The sequence below is a fragment of the Rousettus aegyptiacus genome, unplaced genomic scaffold (assembly GCF_014176215.1).
Source record: "Rousettus aegyptiacus isolate mRouAeg1 unplaced genomic scaffold, mRouAeg1.p scaffold_m13_p_10, whole genome shotgun sequence".
NCBI classification, from domain to species: Eukaryota; Metazoa; Chordata; class Mammalia; order Chiroptera; family Pteropodidae; genus Rousettus; species Rousettus aegyptiacus.
This window is the reverse complement of record NW_023416285.1, coordinates 27,367,146-27,386,743: the sequence shown is the minus strand read 5'-3', so window position 1 is coordinate 27,386,743 and position 19,598 is coordinate 27,367,146. Positions and strand designations below refer to the sequence as shown.

General features: G+C 30.2%; 1 protein-coding gene across 2 annotated transcripts in view; it reads right to left on the bottom strand.

Annotated features, from left to right (window-relative positions):
• The window catches only part of TBCK (TBC1 domain containing kinase), a 154,000-nt gene that overhangs the window by 73,689 nt on the left and 60,713 nt on the right, over positions 1-19,598 (bottom strand). For both annotated transcript variants that reach the window (XM_016160823.2, XM_016160822.2), the window contains exons 18-20: positions 18,958-19,008; positions 18,322-18,405; positions 14,589-14,674 (exon numbers count right to left, since the gene is read on the bottom strand). In XM_016160823.2, the coding sequence (XP_016016309.2) occupies positions 14,589-14,674; positions 18,322-18,405; positions 18,958-19,008 (221 nt within the window). The remainder of the gene's footprint in view (positions 1-14,588; positions 14,675-18,321; positions 18,406-18,957; positions 19,009-19,598) is intronic.

The following is a 19,598-nucleotide window of genomic DNA, read 5'->3' as shown; positions in this document are numbered from 1 at the left end:
TGGTTTACTGTCAGTCGGCATCTGACTGTTCTTTCTCCATTTCCTTTGTTGGTTTCTCTTACCTCCCTGACTTAAATATTGGTGTGCCCCATGTTCAGTGCTTGGACCTTTTCTTTTTTTCTCCAAATGATTATATACAGTGTAAGAATCCCCATATTTATAGCTCCACCTAGACCTCTCCCCTGAATTGTAAACTCATATGTCCAAATGCCTACCTGACATCGTCACTTGTGTATCTGACAGATATCCATGTCTCAAACTGAGCTCCTGAGATGTCTTCTAAAATCTGTGCCTTCAAGTAGAGTCTTCCAAATCCCAGTTAATTGCAACTCTATTTTTCCAATTGCTCAGGTAAAAAACTCTAGAATCATTCTTGACATCTCTTTTTCCTTCTTTGTACATTTGTCACCAGTAGTCCTGCTGGCTCTACTTTCAAAATATATCTAGAATATGAAACTTCTCACCACTCCTACCCTCAATTTTCTGATTCATGCCACTATCTTCTCTTGCCTAGATTATTTTACAATAGTTCATGATTTAGTCTTCTAGATTCCATCCTTGCCCTCCTTGGCTTTCTCTTGACACAGCAGCCAGAGTGATCTTGTTATGCTAGATCAAAACATTTCACTCCTCTCTCTGATCAACAGCATCCAGAGGCTTTCTGCCACTGCCGCTATAAACTAAAGTCCTAACTCTGACCTCTAAGACTATGTAATCCGGCCCTCCAATTACTCTTTGGTCTCATTTCCTTATTCAATGGGCTCCAGTCACATCATCTCCTGGCTGCTCCCTTCACATCCTTGGCTTACTTCTACCTCAGGGTTGTAGCACTTGCTGTTGCTTCTGCTTGGATTGCTCTTTCCCTCAGTCCCTTAAGGCATTTATTCAAAAGTCACTTTCCTGTGAAGATTTCCTAGGTTACCCTTATTTAAAATTCAATTCCTCTCACCTGAACACGTAACATCTACCTCACTGCTTTAGTTTTTTTTTGCCCTTAGTACTTACCACTACCTAACATAATTTATCTTCTTTATTATCTGTCCCCCACTAGATTATAAATTCAACAAGAATAGAGATTTTGTATTTTTTTTTTTCACTGATGTACCTGGAGTCTAGGAAAATGCCTGGCACATTATAGGTACTCAAATATTTATTGAAAGAGTGAATGAATTATATAATGAAGATAACCAAAAAGGATAGATTAAAAGATCCAGAGTCATGAGCTATACGCTTCCTCAAGGAGTTTTCAAAAAATATCAAATTATGAGAAAACTAGTTAAACTTCCTTAGTTAACACATTAAAAAAAAATCTTTCATATTAGTCAAAAGTATTGAAAAAAACTTGAAATTTTAAATTATATACCAGTACTTTGATAATTATGAAAAGTTATTACAAATAAGTGAAATGAAGGATATTCAATGATATGCAAATAATTCAAATTGAATTAAATTCCTTATTATATAACAATTCCTAGGTGCTCACCAACACCAGTCACCTCTTACCAACTAAATTAAAATCAGATGAATAATAGATAATATAGTCTGTGAGACCGTAATGCCTGTTATTTATTCTTTCTATATTTTCCCTTTTAAAATCTTAACTGATATTTTTATCTTAAATAATTTATTAGGATATTGGTACATTTCATAATACGGTCTTATACACAAAATGACAGAAAATAACATTGAATACTAGGCTGGTTTGGGTTTTAATTTTTAAAACAGCAATTAAATAATGAAATATTTTATTACAAATATAAAAATATATAAAATTAATTTTATCAAGTTAGAAAACATTCTCAGCTATTTTGTGATTTAAAGTTGGAAATTGAAATCCAAGGAAAAGAAATCATACATGCTTTGATTATTTTCTCCAGATCATGAAATTATGTACCCTTGATTTGCCATAGTACTAGTCTGCTAAAAGAGTCAGCTTAGTAAATACTGCCCCCTAGCAATATCAAGAAGAAATAATGATATTTAGCATATCATGAGGTTTTTCCATATGGGCTGGTAGTGTCAAAATTAGAAATATCAATAGGTAAAACAAAGGCAGGGGGCTCATTAATTTGATTTTGAAGAGCAGAAAATTATGGCTCAAAAACTTGAAAATCTATAAAAATAAAAAATATTTAAAAAGGAAATATTTCTTATAAGTAATCTTATGAACCTTTTGTCAAACAGATTTTTATTGACAAACATGCTCTCTCTCTCTCTCTCTCTCTATATATATATATATATATATATATAATTATATATATATAATTATTACAGAAGGGAGTTCTTCTGATTGACTTTCTTAATCAACCTTCTTATGTCCATACCATATTTTGTTTACCTCAAGTCAGACATTATTTTTATATTTAAATTACTATAAGCCATTTATTCTTATATTTAAATTATTATAACCCATTTATTTACTGTAAAATACATATCGACCATTAATTTGATGCCTTGCAATGATTTCCTGCATTAGGGAAATGCAGAAAAGGATGCCTACAAACCAGCAGGTTTTCAAAGTGATAGAGACTATTGTATATTTTCTTAAAATCTTGAAACTCTGGACTTTGTGATCTGGTAGTTACATATCTCTTTGATAGTTGCGAAGATTAGTTAATGGATCTAAAACACCTGACAAAGTATGTGGCATATATCAGACATTGGTACAGGAGTTACAGTCATCATTAATAACAATATGGAAGCTTCTGTAATAGGTAATCTCATGAAGCCATCTAACAAAAGATATACAAGTTTTGTTAGAATAAGGAGGGTAGGGCTAGAAGGTAAAAAGAAGAGAATCCTAAGCTTGAGAAATTGCAGATGTTATTTTACAGATGGAGGTAAACTCATTTAAAGCTAGGCATAGCCTAAGAAGGCTGAAGTATATACCTCCTTTGGCTCTCATAATCAACATTCTTCAATTCCATTTCAGTTCTCCGAGTTTAAAATATTTCAAATATTTTTACGTAAAATCTTTTTCTACTTTCCAAATTCTCTAAAAGATCCTTTTATGTTGTCTAGATCTGACTACTGTCCTTTTACCTACATATAGTATAATATGGCTTGAACAAAAAATTCACAAAATCAAGAAAATACATGATTTGTATTCTAATTTACTTATTTCCAAAGACCATTATGTTTTTCAACAATGAATAAAGATGATAGCTTATGCTAAATAAGGATAAATTCAGTGGAATGGGAAAGGGTTTCATGTAAATAAAAAAATATGCAAAAGCAGTAATACAAAGCTCTCCTTAGTTAACAGTATTCCCAGTCTTCTACTTTTTGGAATCTTGAGGAAACACCCTCAAGTACAAAACCTGTCTTTATTTCCATAACCAGCAATAAGGCCCCAATAGTCATTAAGTGAGAATTATAAATCTATAAGACAACGAAGTAATTCACAGAACCATTTAGAATATTTTAAATAGAAAAAAATTTATGTTCTGATATTTTCGTGAACCAGTAATCCTGAAGCAAAGATCATCTGTTGTTAAAGCATCCAATACTACTGTATTCTTATATAAAAACTATGATGCTAGGTGCTATGGGAGATGTAAAGCACTATGAACACTTGATTCATAGTATGAAAAGACAATTGAAATAAAGGAGTCTAGAACAGACTGCCTGGCACATTAATGACTATATTGACTCAATACCATCTATACTTTTCCAGGGTCAAGTTTATAGACACTCAGAAATTTTCATATATGTCTAAATCACCTGGCATTCTACAGATTACTAATCATAGATCTCCCAATGATATTGTAAGTTTTTGCTTTTTTTTATACTCTGGTGATATGTTTGGTTTAAGACTTGAAACTTAGATCTAAGTCTTTCCTTATCTAATTTGTGCTCATATTACATCACCACCATTTTTTATAAAATATTTTTATTTATTTCAACTTATCTGAGGTTCACAAGAGTCCTGTGAGCAGTCAAGGTAAGTACTATTTATTTTTCCTAATTTATTCATGAACCACCCGAGGCTCGACGTAGGTCACTATGTCCAAGGTCACAGGTATTATATGTTATAAAGCGGGCACTAGAATCCAGAACTTCTCACTGCTACTCTATTGTTCTTTACACAACATAAGGATAGCAGAGAAGATGGAAATGAGTTATATTTTTCTATATTACCTGTTAATATTTTACAATACACTCTATACTGTGGGTAAATTACCTCGCACACATACTTAGTGTGAACACACCCAAAAAGCCTGCTTTGTAATTTTATTCTTGGATCATTCCAGAGGAGTACTGTTATAGAACTTCCTATGATGAAGGAAATGTAAAAAAGAAAAAAAGAAAAAAAGGACAAAGAAAAAGAAAAAAGTAAAATAAAAAAGAAACCATTTAAAAAATCCTCAGTCCTAACACCCTCAAATTATATGTGCTGAACATTACTCTTCATATATTTCTGTGCATATAAAGCTAAAATTTTAGATAAAGTTTATAGAAAACATAACCTTGCTATATTACATTTGCTATTTTTTAGAAGTACTAAATATAATGATACTTAAGAAAAAACAAAAAGTAAAATTTCTGTTATTTTACCATAAGCTATATTAGTTTCTGAAGGTCAGTTAAAGTTGAACTACATTTTCAAGCTTAAGTATTATCTAGTAATTACCAATTTTGAAAGATGAAAAAATTAGTATAGTACATTTATACTTTCTATCCCTTCTCTGATTTCTAATACCACAAATTTTATATACTACTTTTACATCATTAAGGTTTATAACATTTACATTCTATGCTATAACATAATTAGCACAGCTGTTTAGTATTAGTCCTATATTTAAATGGTTTAATGATCTACCCTGTCCTTTTAACCAGTTCCTTGGGTTTAAATGGTTTAATGATCTACCCTGTCCTTTTAACCAGTTTTACTCAACATCTTCTTGCTTGAATTTCATCATCTGTTTTTATTTTTATATTCTTTAAAATAAGCTACTAAGGGTTGTATTGCCTAAACTCTTGCATGTTTTAGAATGCCTACTTGCCACATTTATGTTTGAAAGACAACTTGGCTATTATGCATTCTTCAGTCTACTTTATCTCAAAAATTTATACACCATTCTCCATGAATGTTGCTGTGAAATCTTACCTGAAATCCTCTTTGCAATTATTTAAGTATATTTATCCTTTCCATCTTATTCTGTATGATATCCTCAAAACTATTCACTATGTCATTGACTGGGTGTATAATTTTATTCTGGTTTTACTGTTTTAATGAGACTACTAATATATTTTAAAATTTCTCTGGGCTTTATCAGTTTACTTTTCATCTCCTTTTGTTGACCTGAAATCTATTTTTTGAACTCTTTTTTCTTTGGTGAGCTCATTTTTTAAAGTAAGATCATGTCTGTTATTTCTGTGAGATAACAGAATACTGTTTTTTATTTGTTTTTTTTTTTAAGTGGTTATTTTATTTGTTTCCCTTTCTCTCTCTCTCTTTTTCATTATTTATTTTCAAATGAGTCCAGCTTTCTGTTAAAAAATAAATGTTAGTGTGGTAGAGGGACAGAAGTTGGGGAAGGCGGTTTACAATAATCATTCAACACAGTTGCCTATACTGTATCTTGTTAACCTGCAGGGTACCTTGAACTCACTTTTAGATTTTGAGATTCTTTTTTGAGCAGTTCTAACTATTTGTGAGGATTGATATTTCATGATTTTTAAAGAAGAACAAAAAAATAATGAGAAAATTTACCTATTCTTTTGAGGAAAAGATTAAAATTTATTCTATGATTACCATATAGTTCTATTGGATACTTGTCTAACTCTATAATACATTATTAAAATCTTGGTGATCTTATATTTCTTATATCATGAAATATTTTGTTCTATTATCAAAGGAAAAATTATTCATCATTACTCATCAGCTACTCCCAACTATACTAAAAAAGACTAAAAGACTAAAGTAATAATAATAAAAAAAAAACAGAATGATGGAATTGCATAAAAGGATGGTATGGTATTAAAATAAATCATCGCTATTATATAATCTTTCATTTTCCTTATTGTGTATTACATTGTCTTTCAAGAAGATATAAAAATGTATGGAGATACCATTATTACTGCCTATAAAGTTTTTAATGAACACAGAAGAGAATTCAGAATTTTTCATTTTCCACCATTACTAGCAAAGAAAAGAAAACTGACAGAGGATAATACCTCACAATTATTAGGCCAACCAGAAGATTAGTAGTTGTATTCTAGACTCTAGTAAACTAGTAATATTGGTCATATAAGTGAAATTTCAAAGTGTAAGCACTCTGGTGATGAAATCTTAGATGAAATGCCTTAAACACAAGAACAGAGCAAACAGTAAGTTAGCCATTCATTGGGAAAGAAAGACCTCATCACATAGTATTTTGCAACATCAACCTGAACCATCCTATTTTTCTAAAAAGATGTGTGAGAGCAATCATTAAATAATATTTCTGCAACAATATTTGATATGATTTAAGTGGACAAGTGCAAAAGGTAGATGTGTTTACAATGTGACTAGAAGAAAACATATGATTAGAAAGAAAAATAAAACTTTAGATTTATCATTCTAATTTGTGCTCATAAATCTAAAAATGAAAATATTTTATAATTATGGGACAAAAAAAGATAGCTGTTTTTCAACCAAGTTATGAACTCTGTCAATGTTTTGTCTTGATAATTGTGTTTTGACCATGCAAGCATTAGAGAATCAGAAATAAGCCAGAATCTATTAGAGATGTATTTAAAATCTGGAATCGATCTTACAAGATGAATATGCTTCATCCAGGTTCATGCATGACATGAGCAGAAAGTTCAAAGGTTATTACACATTTCATATATATATATATATATGAAACAAACAAATAAAAACAAGTTAAAATTCAGACATATATATATATATATATATATATATATATATATTTTTTTTTTTTTTTCCAAAAGAGGAATACGAAGAATAAAATTTGGGTGTTGCTATATTTAAATTTTTACTAAAATTTTTAATAAAGTTATTTTGTACTATGCCTTTTTTCTACTGCTGCAAATTATTCAAAAAATGACTTAAACATACACAAATAATTAAAAAGATCCATTGGTCCAGATGGCAAATGGTTAATTTTCTTTTCTGTGTATAACAAAGATTACATTAGTTACATCTTTTGCAAATAATGATTTCCCTAAAAGAAAAAGAATCAAATAAAAAATAAGTTAACTGCAAAAACATATCTATTTTATTCTTACTTGACTGAACTGAAAAACTATACAGTAGATTAATAATAAAATCATTTGGACGATTTGATGATTCTGTGATCTACACTATCATTTTGGGGAAGGATTAGCTATACTTCCAGAGTATCTTTCAATCATCTCATTGAGTCTAAAAATTTTTTTCAAGGAAAATTAAATTCAATTTACTTTGCAAAAAAGACTTTAAAAGACTGTGAAAATGCCATGCAGTGCTTTTGGGGAGATATAAAGTACCTTAAAAACAAACAAATAAAGACAAGTTAAAATTCAAAATCATAAGTGGCAATCTCACTAATTCAGAAAAACAAGAAAGTTTTTGTTATTAGTTTTTATTGTTATCGTATCTCCTCAGGCAAAGTATTCATTAACTGAGGCAGCAAAATAATATGCCCATTATAGCTTGTGATAATGCTTGTCTAAATGTAAATTATATAAATATAACCAAAGAAATAGTGCAACATGATCAGACTCTAATAAATAAAATTACATCAATAACAGTTAACCCATTAACACTTACTGTGTACCTGGAACTGTGTAGAAAAGGTTCTATGTATCATCTCATCTAATCATCACAATAATTCAATGAGGGAAAATTTATTATAATCAACATTAACAATAAGAGGACTGTGAATAAGAAACTAACGTAAGTATTTAGCTAGTAAACTGAAGAATCAGGATGAGAATCCTGGCACATTTGACACCAGCATATGAGTGCTTAGTCTCTACACTTGCTTTCTCAAATCGTGGTCACAGATCCCTGGAGATGCTCAAGACCCTTCAGAGGTCCATGAATGCAAAGCTATTTTTGTAATAATACTAAGATTTTTTTTTGGTCTTTATTACTAAATAAACATTTGTGCTAATGGTGCAAAACCACTGGTGGATAAAACTGCTGCCACCTTATCGGAAATCAAGATAGTGGCACTAAAGTCATATCCTTATGAAGTAAAAATTATTTCATTAACATATTTTTAATGTTTCATGAAACAAAATGGGAAGGATGCATAAAGCACTTGTGCTGTGTACTGAAGTACAATGGTTATCTTGAGAAAAAGTGCTTGGACAATCATTTGACCTGTAGGTCAATGCAGGTGTTTTTTTTCAAGAAATAGCATTTTTTTACTTGAAAGAATGACATATAAACAATGATATTTTTTTTTCAAGCTTGAATATTTAGCAGACATTTCTTAAAAAAATGAATGACCGGAGCCTGTCACTTCAAGAAAAATTTCTAGCTTGTCAGATGAAGATTGGAAGTTTGGAAAAACACATCTGCCATTCTGAGCTTGGCAGCTTCCCAATACTTAAAGACTTTTTGGATGACATCAGTAGTGATATTAATAAACGTGATTTTTTTGTTGTATAATGACATGTTTCATAGTTCAAAGATATGCATAATTCAGTGAACCAATTATTTACCAAATGATCAACGCAAAGCATTACAAATGTTGCATGGGTGAAAGAGCCATTCAAAGTGCAAGATAAAGCGATGTAAAGGTATAAAAATTTCATTGATATGACTTTAGATTCTACATTGCAAATAAGCTCTAAGAAATTACCACTGTCTGAAAAGGCCCTATGAAACTACATGTCTGAATAAGCCCAGATTTTCTTTATATACTTCAACCAAAGCAATCTATCAGAACAGATTAAATTCAGAAACAGATATGAGAATCCAGATTTCTTCTATTTAAGTATAGATTGCAAAAATATTATACAATATCGCTTGTCCCTTTTGTTTTGTTTCGTTTTGAAAAACAATTATTTTTCAGAAAAACGTTATTTTTGGTTAGCATGCAATGGTTTTGTTCTTGCCACTTTTAATAAACTAATACATAAATATTTTTAAATGTCTCAGTAAGTATTCAGATATAACCCACATGAAAAAACACTCCCTGTGATCCTTGATAATTTTAAAAATGTACAGGGGTCCTGAGACTAAAAAGTTTGAGAACCACCATTATACTTCCTTTCACATGACTCTCGACCAGTATAAGGATATATTAAGTTGGACAGTATGGGGATTCAAGTGAGGATTTACTAAATTAGAAAACTTGCTGAATATTTAACTTGTATATATGTGTTCTTAGAAAGAAGAAGTTACCAATATAGTACTTTATCGTCTCTATGGAATCGATAGGCCTTTGTTTTCTAAGATATGGCCCTTTCTGAAAGCTAATTAAGCTCTATAAGAAAAAGAGCTCAATAAGCCTTATGTACTCAAGGGCCTTAGAGAATCCAAGTTCAATAGAATGGAGTTAGGACTAATGTCAGGGACATCACAGCAGTAGCCAAACAAAAGGATATCCTAGCACACCACAGATATACTAGGACAGGTTAGTGGAGATTCTTGTTATGGAAGGTTCTGAATAAGGTTCATTTCCTTATTTATCCTGCAACATCTTGATAAAATCTAAAAACTTCATTGTCAGTAGTCTCCTCTTTAGATTAAAATCTAAAATTTCTTTATTTAACAATAACACAAAGACCAGCAATGAAAGAACAACTGAACAAATGAATAAAGAAAACAAATAAATATATAAATATTTCTGAGCAATCCTTTCACATTTTCTGTTAGTACAAACTCAGCTGAATATAAATTCTGAAAATGATAGTGATCAGCTTTTATAGAAGGAGAACATCAGTAGCAGCACAGGCATCTATTAAAATTGCAGTTAAAGGACAATGATTTTGCCAGTGTACTTGCTTATCACTGAATTTGTAAGATTTATCTTTAGCAGTGACAGTAGGTTCAAAAAACACATAAAGAACTAAGATACAGTATCATTTCTCTTTACAACTTTTCATAATTTGCAAGTTGAATGCTATTCATAGCACTTCAGGAAAACAGTTTCTTTAAGAATAAAGAAGCATACTTTCCTGTTCTCAACGCGAAGGCCTGGTATATTTTCAGAAGCAGAAACATATACCAAGACAAAAATGATAAAAATCACCCTGGCCTCAATTTTTCCAAATACACATTACTCACCCTATTTATATGTAAATCATAGAACTACCATGACATAGATAATCTAAGCATCACATCAGTACACAATATTCCTAACTATTCAAGCTTTAGCAGTGTTCAGTATTCAGAGTTCTGCGACCAAGGCAAATGCAAAGCCAGAAATCATAATCTTTCCTGCAACGGAAGCCTGCATTTCAATGATGGGAGACTAATGAGGGCTTACTTTGATAGAATTAGTTATTGAACAGGAGACTCAGTTTGGGATCTTATTACCAAAGTGACCACCTTTCCCATTGAGGAATCATCACTTGTATTGACAGAGACACAGAAAGTGCCCTAAAAAATTAAAGGTAGAACAATGAAGACAATAATTCAAGAGGGGAAAAAAGAAACACTGCAGAAACTAATGAGATGTAACTAAAAATAAGTGATTATAGAGTAAGAAAAATGTTAGAAAAATTCTCCGTTTCATTACACCCCCTCATACAAATATTTGTCAATAACCTCTACATTAAAAACATGAAATCTGTTTTCAAAGTTAAATTTAAAAATAGTTTCAACATTTTCATATTGTCCACAGACTTAAGAAACAGGCCAACAAAACAATAAAACAAAAAAAACAAACATAAAAAAAAACAGGATAAAAGACTTCAAAAAACAATCTTCCTATTAACAATTTAATTTTCTTTTTTAAATACCTTTTGTCCATTCCCTATGACAAGAGACAGTGGTAGAACCATTCCCCAGAGTGTAATTGGAAATACATGCAGAGTCATTTTTCAGAAATACATGCAAGCATTTCATTGTTACAATGATTTTAGGGTTACTGCAGGTGATCAGTAACAGGGGGATAAGGATGCTCAGCATTTGTTATGTACTGAACATTCTCATCCCACAAGCAATTGTCCCTCATCCTGCAGGACTTATGAATGTCTCTTAAGACTAAGCACACTACATATAAGAATAATATTATTTTCATAGTAATACTGGTATTGAGAAGTTTTTATAAGGAGTTACACAAAAATGCCCCAGTAATTATAAGAGGGGATCATAACAGAAAGGGAAGCATAAATAGGATAACGATATTCTGTCAAAATTATTTAATTAACTCACACTGTGTTAGCAGAACATTTAACAGATATCAATGTACTCTCCACCCAGAATTAATATTTTGCCATGACTGCTTCAAAAAATTTAAAATCAAAATAATATTATCAATAGAATGGAAGTCTCCTTTGTAGCACTTCTCAATTCACATTCTCTCTTTTTAAAATTTATGTTGCACTTTCTATAACTTTTATAAGAATTCCTTTCAATATGGAAATTATAAATATGACATTCCAAATATAGATCTTCTAGTCAATCTAGAGTTTACTTTTATGTATGGTGTGGGGTTGAGCTTTGATTCTCATCTCTTCTCCATATAGTTACCTAATTATATCAGGGCTATTTATTCAATAATCTTTCCTTTTCTAATTGATTAATAAAGTCATCTCTGTCACATACTAAATTCCATACATGAGATCTGTTTTGTGCTTTCTTTTCTGTTTTACTGGTTTATGTTAATATCACTACATTAATTTTCTTTTGGTTAATATTTGCCCGATATATGTTTATCTCTTTTTTGGCAAATATCTTTATATTTTTATGTTTATCTTTTATAAATAGATATATAGATGGATTTTTAAAATTATCTGAAAATTTCCTTTATCAGGTAATCTAAATAGCTTATGTTCTTTCTATGTTCTTTGTTTTCACACAATTGGTTGGCTTTTCATTGTTCCGCACATACCCCTTTAATTGACTTAAAACTTATATGTTCTCTTTCTATTCTTTTAGTGATTACCATTAAAATTTTAATATGCATTCTTGTACTTCTGTATTTTTTGTGAACAGAGGCAGTGACTACCCTTTGTCCTAGATTATCATTTCAAATATGATTGTATAAAAATAACCTTGGAAAACAGAAATAGTCCCTATGCAGCAAAGGACAGATTTTCCAATAGCCTTGGAAGAAAAAGATAGTTTTTTTCTGTCTTCAGAGCAAAGAATGGGTATGCTTACTCTTAATTTTTTAAAAATTCAAATTCCCTAAGATCAAGATTTCTCTCCTATAAAGTAATACACTGCACATGCAGGTATCATCTGAACCCTTTACTTTATCTCAGTGGGATTTGGGGGCAAGGAGAACCAACAGAAATATGCTAATGTTCATGCTGCTTGCTATGCTTTGAGTGATAAAGTCCTTTGTCTCTGACCCCAGGAGTCTTGTGTATCCTGCCAGTACCCATGAAACAGTAAGTGGCTCAGTTACTAGATTTTAAATGAGGCAAAATCAAGTCCCAGATCTGACAGAATCCCTGACTTGATGTCTAATTATAATAAGCATATTTATTTTACTCTAGAACAATGAAAAAAACATTAGAAAACTAGTTTATGCTAAAGTCTCACCAACTCTTAAACCTTTCATACCATTGTCATCTAGAATTTTATTTCCATCTTGCTGTTAGCTTTTTCCAAATTAATTTTACATATAAACATTTAATAGTCATTGTTTGATTAGATTCACAGACTTGTGAGGATTAGATGAAAGGTGTTTAAAGAGAGTGGAGCAGCTCTTGGTGCACAGTAAACACTTAATAGGTGTTCAATTATGCTTTTACAATGTTTTCTGCTCACCATTGCTTCTTGCACCATTCAGACTTCAATTTTTCTAAATAACTAAAGCAAAGATAAATGACTTTTTCTTTTGTGATTCCTTTCTTAATATCGTCTATATTCATGAATATGTCTAAGGATTTAACAGACTTTCATAATTCTATATTTTTTATTATAAATGGTTCCCTCAATCTATAACACTGACTGAAACAATGTACTTTGCTGTTCAGCATTGAGCACAATTAGATGCTTTCGAAAAAATTTCCGAATGTAATTATCTCTTCTTTTAGTCTGTTCTTAGTTATTAATATTTTTTCCCTCAAAATCTAACACCATTACCGACTCAGTAGTCAGCACCTCTATAATTTCTTCAATTCTAGCCATAAGATTTAATATAATATTGTTTTGTATTAGACCTCACATTTATCATGTAGAACAAGAAAGTTGGAGCTATATAAAAATGAATACTTAATATAAAAATACATATACTGGTTAATTTTTTATAAAGTTTTTCACTTGTATCCATATTATAATTGGGCATGTCCTTATTTTATATCTGTTTGTTTTATAATCTGTGCATATTCTTTTTGGAGCCCTCATTGAGTAAACCATGCATTCAACTAAAAGGTATTTCTCCATAACCCTAGAAACAAATGACAATATATATGTTAAGGATAGTTACTGTAGGCCTGATGATCACATCACAGTAATGAGTAATGAACTAGAAGTAAGTACACCTATGTTTTAGTCTCCATTCTCCCAGTGGAAGATGAACTAGACTGGGGCCAGAGGGTTGTCAAATGATGTAAATTAAATTTTTAGTTCTGTGACTAGTTTTCTTACCTTCTCAAACAATAAATTTCTTATTAATTAAACATCTGAAGTTATTTGTTTCCATACACCTTACAGATTGGTTTGGAGAATCAAATGAAATAACATTTATGAAAGTATTTTTAACTTCGAAGCACTCTGCAACTATTACACTATAAGTATTACTCTTAACAATTTAAATGTATTAATGGAATAATAATATAAACATTTTTTTCACTCCTTATCTTGACCATTTATATTGGTCTCCAGAAATAAGCCTTAAGAGGAAGGGAATGATGAAGAAACCAAGGTTAAGAAAGAATAAGGAGCTCTCTACCTCAAAAAGCATTTTTGAGGTATACAAAAACATGTGATACTATATTCCAACTTCCTCTTAAAAGAGGCTTGGTTCCACGTCACACACCGCAGATGAATATCAGGCTAAGCCACACCCAAGTCGACTCTGACTTTTAGCTTAATATGAACTACTGAGAAGCTAATGAAGTAAGCCAACATCTGGCAAAGCTCTCAAGGTAACATATCAAGCAAAACAAAGAAGAAGCTACTAAAGAATTCACTAAGTTCAAATTTCCTACTTCTTCAAAAAATAGGCCCAAATATCATAAAATCCAAGTAAAAATCCATAGCACAGTTTAAAATAACACTACCACTAAAGGGTTTTTCAAAATAATTTGATAGTATCAAGTATGTTAAGGAAAATAAGACACTTCCCCTTAAAGAGAGAATATGGAAGGTAACCACACAGACTTTATAACAGAAGGCTATAATTAGTAACAGAAACTTGTTAAACTATGGACCTCTGATAACAAAACTAAAAACAGAACTCTTTTGTACTGTCAATTTCTTCTTTATCTTTTACCTCATATTAATTGATGCACCAAGTACTTACATCTGGAATAAATCCAATCTCATTGAGATGATTGCTCAGCTCTGGATCATGGAAAGCAATCATCTGAGAGAACACAGTCAGATATTCTGAAAAGACAATAAAGTTTAAGATAATCATTTTTAGAGTACCTCAAATAAATATTAAATTCACATAAGTTATGATTTTATCTACATTTTGAATGAAATTTAACTTCATGAAGAAAACAAGTTTTAATAGATAATTTTGTTTTGTTACCACTTTAATCACTTACTGCTAATTATCAAATACACCAAAAAATTATGATGTAACTTACTTTCTATCTTCAGAACTATCATTTCTCAAATTACAAATTGTACACATGATGAACAATGCTTTCCTATTAAGTTTTACAAATACATTTTCTCTAGTAATATTAAATGTCTCACATTTATTTTATGATCAGATGGTATAACAGATAAATAAGAAAAAACACTTTATTAGCAGTAACAAATAGAATAATTATGCCTCAGATTTGTTTATATATATATACATATATAGGCATTTGTTCCAGTTCTAATTTCTTACCATTCAAGACTCGGCATTTGACATATTAGGAATAAGAATTAACATGATGTTAATCAGAAAACAGGCACACAGTCAGTAATTATGGGGTTGAAGTGGACTATGAAAAATATTTTTTTATTTTTTTCCATTCTTTCAACACTTTACTATTATTGCTGATTTACTCATTATATACTAAAGAACATACTTGTAATAAGCTACTCAAAGACAAGTAACCATAATTTTTTACATATTAAAACATATTGCAAAAAGCTCAACTTTTTTCTTTTTGAGATTGAAATGACAATAACTCAATGAAAATCTTCCCTTAATAATTTCAACTCCTTTCTTTAATAAAGTTATAGCTCTATTTTTCAAAAAAATTATTTGGTGAAAATAAGCTCCAAATATGTCTGCCTTTTTGGTCAGTTTTTTAAATTCTTTTTTTAAAAAATATATTTCAAGAAATAGTACAAAATCCTTGACAATCTGTTAGTACAAGTAGCTTTCCTCTATTTTTCTCAATTAAAACTTTGCTTCTAATGACCGCAATGTATTTTGTAATTATTTACCTATAAGCAACATCACATATTTTATGAACAGGAGCATTAAGATCAAAAAAAAAAAAAAAAAAAAGGTGAAGTGGTAGTGTGTTCAATACCATGATAGAGCTAAATTCCATATCTAATGTGAATTTTTACCCATGGGTGCTGGATAAAGAATATGTATTTGATTAATAATTTTTCATGATGTGATGTTCACTCTAATGCAACAAAAATCTTTCTATCTATTCATTGTCTCACATTTACCTCTGAAACAAAAAAAAAGGTACAATTCATACCAGCTTCAAGTGTTATAGATTAAAATAAAGATCTAGGACATATCCCAAGGTCCCAGAAAACTTTGGGGTTTAACTTTAACTACTTTTTATCTCCTTCCAATTAGCAAAGATATGTTTATAGTTCTAATTTACCTAGTAGCCAGAGGTATGTAAGATGAACAATCATATAAATTCAACTGCATGTTGATGAAAGAGTGTAGTTATTAACTTTTTAAACACATGCTTGATTTTAAAACAAAAAGTCATGTCTCAGGCAATTTTTCATAGCTATCCTCCAGTTTATTAAGTAACATTCTTATTTGAGCCTGATAAAAGATAATTACTAGGTGAGATTACATGACTAATTCAGGATCCACTGAGGAATCCTAGCCTGTCATGAAAACATTTTCCTCGTGTTCTGCCGAACATTCATGGCTGGGTTTAAATATATGTTATAAATAATACACACAAATAAATATGTGTAAACATTTACATTATGTGTAATTATATATCATATTATTTAATATATGTATATATAAGCTAAAAGACTAGCACAAGTTTTGGTTGCTCAGGGCAGGCTTTAGAATAATTTATAGTATGGCCTGTTATAATAAAAAAAAATTCTACTTTAAAGGGGGGATAAGATAGAACCAATGAAATTAGCACTATGTCATATTTCATGGTCATTTCAAAACTGTATTTTAAAGGTCCCTTGAGTAAGTTGAAAAAATTGAAATGCATATGCCCCTTGATTTGTAAACCAACTTGATAGAATTTAAAGGTAGCTAAAGAAAGAAAGGCTAGTAGTCAGAATAAAACAAAGAATTCTAGAAATATTATACTGACTCTTAAAATGTTCACAAACACTCTAATTGTGATCTATAATATGGAAGATACATATCTAGAGCCATAAAATAACCCCCCAAACAATATTTTCTGATAGATGACCTATGTAAGTTTAAATGCTATTTAACAATAAAAAAAATCAAGGTATTTATGAAATTTCCCCTATCTACAATGTAGACACATGGAGCTATGAACATGTCTGTAAACACAAACAAAATTTTTAAAAAGTTTTAATTATTTTTCTCTATACTTCAATATATATGATGATGAAAAGGTTAATTTTTTATGTGTTGAGCTATTTATTCATATTTTTTTACTCCTAGTTTCAGCCTCTTTATCTTTTTAATTTATATTTCAATTTCTACTTTCTATTGTCGCATTATGTTGACCTCTGATACTCTAATTTTATACTCATTTCTAAGTAAAAATATTGCTAATTCAGACCACACTTATTCAGAATGTTTGATAAATTGGACATAGCCTGTAGTTTTCCTGCTTCATCTATTCAAACCATAATGATATAAAATTTAATAGAATTAATGATATATATGTATATATATATAGTCTAAATGAAGGCGGTATCTGAAAAGCATCATCAAATTGGTAAATGAAGAGACTATAAGACCAGTTTTGTCTGTTCTTAAAGAAATACAAAAGTATAAGAAATTTCCCTGCCCTTAATGTATTTAGATTCTTGTTGAAGATAAAATATATAAAACAATATATAATGCCATGATAATAATGATATTAGCAAAACAACTATAATAGCCATAAAATAGAAATAATAATAATAAAATAATAACAATTATTGTTACTGAAAGTTTCTATGTACCATGCATTTACATATTTTATTATATTAAATCTTTATAAAAATCTTTAATTTAGATATGTGGAAAATTATACCTAGCAAACTTAAGTTATTTGCCCAAGATCACAAAATAAGTAACAAAGCTTAAATCTGAAACAAAGCCTGATTCAAAAGTGTTTATTATCAACTTTTATTGCACTACTCCCAAAATAGGGGTTCAGAAAATTATATTAAAAGTTTGACTGTGGCTAAAGTGTCTCGAAGGACACAAATGGCTTATATTATGACTCAGACTCTGAAGGAGGAGGCATATTTTAGGAAAGTAGAAGATGGATAAGAATATTTTGGATGTTCAAGCATGGGGAATGAGATGAATGAGAAGTATTTTCAATATTCTATTTATTTAGGCAATTAAACATTGTTTAAACTTTTGACTAAGTCATAATACACTTGCTCCGCAGTGAAGTTTTTTGCAGGCAATTTTAATTGTGAGAGGCAAATAGCAGGACTTTCATTTTCTTAAACTAGCACATCTAAATTTATACTAAACTGAGATCAGATATTAGAAAAATACCATAATTCTTTATGGACGTGGAGAAAGACTAAATTTAATGATATCTTCATTGGTTTTAGTGAGGATGATCACCTGATACTGAGTCAAAATCATAAATTCGATTGAGTATTGATTACTTGACATAAGTACTTTTCCCTTAAAAAGACAAGAAAAGACATTTGCTCACCTTGTATTACATGTGAGTTGTCCTTCAAGAAGAAGTTATATAGATATTTGGGAATAAAAGCAGACATACAAGCATAAGCCAAAGCTAAGAAAGAATAAGGCAAAGACATATAACAAATTAGTTAATGGGGAAAATTATCAGTGACTTATACATTCTTGAATAACTGAAAACACAAATTAGGGGTGAAAAATCCCTCTGCTCTTTAAAACATAATATTTTGGACAACATAAGATAATCACCTACAAACTTTCTAATTTTAAACTACTACAGAAATCTTTATCCCACAATAATAAAAACCTTTATTATCTGAACTAAAACTAATTTCTAAAGAAGTCAAATTTTTTCCCAATGTTTCATATTAGAACACCAATAGGTCACCAATGCAGATGAAAGTATTGGAATAATCCATCATATTCTCCCTAAATCTCTAACCATTGCCTGGTCACAACTGAAACGCTCCCATAATAAATTAATTCTTCACATCCTCTAAAATTAATCTAACAGATTTCACAGAAATTTATGGTATCTCCTAGAAAGAAAGCAAGAACCTTATAACAAAAACAAAGCCTTTCACACTTAAGTAAAATAGTTTAGAGTGATACGCATCATGGTTATTTAAATGATGAATAGGCTTACCTTCATTATTGAAATTTAAATAGAGGAATGGAGCACAAAGTGAGTCAAGACCTGATAGGAGGGATTGTAGAAAAGAATTCAAATAAATAAAATTCAGTAGAATTGTAAATATATATTTTATTCAGTTCTTTGCTCCTCTGCAAAGATTAAGCATTAAAAATAGTACTCAACCAGAAATATATTACCTTATGGGTTACTGTGGGGAGTAACTGATAGTGACTAGTACAAAGTACATGCCTAATACAAATCATCTATTATTAGTAGTAGTATTATTATGAATTGAAGAGAAAAAATATACTACTAGGAAAATGTAAAAATGATAGGAGGCTTAAGACATATTTCCATCTCTGACCCTGTGCATTCTTGTCAATCACTTAACACCTCCAGGAGTGTTTCCTCATCAGGGAGAAGGAGATTTGTCTTACATGTTTCTTTGGTATCACGAAAAAAATCCTTTAAAAATTGTGAAGTGAAATACAAATATATGACATATTTCTTTTATTGATAATAATGCTGCCCATATATTGTCATGTTCAAAGAATGTACATAAATCTATCCATAACTGTTAGGAAGATATAGAACTCTTCTAAAATGGACAGAGCTAAGAAAAATAACAGCTTCATTTTAAGTTTGCCCAGTAA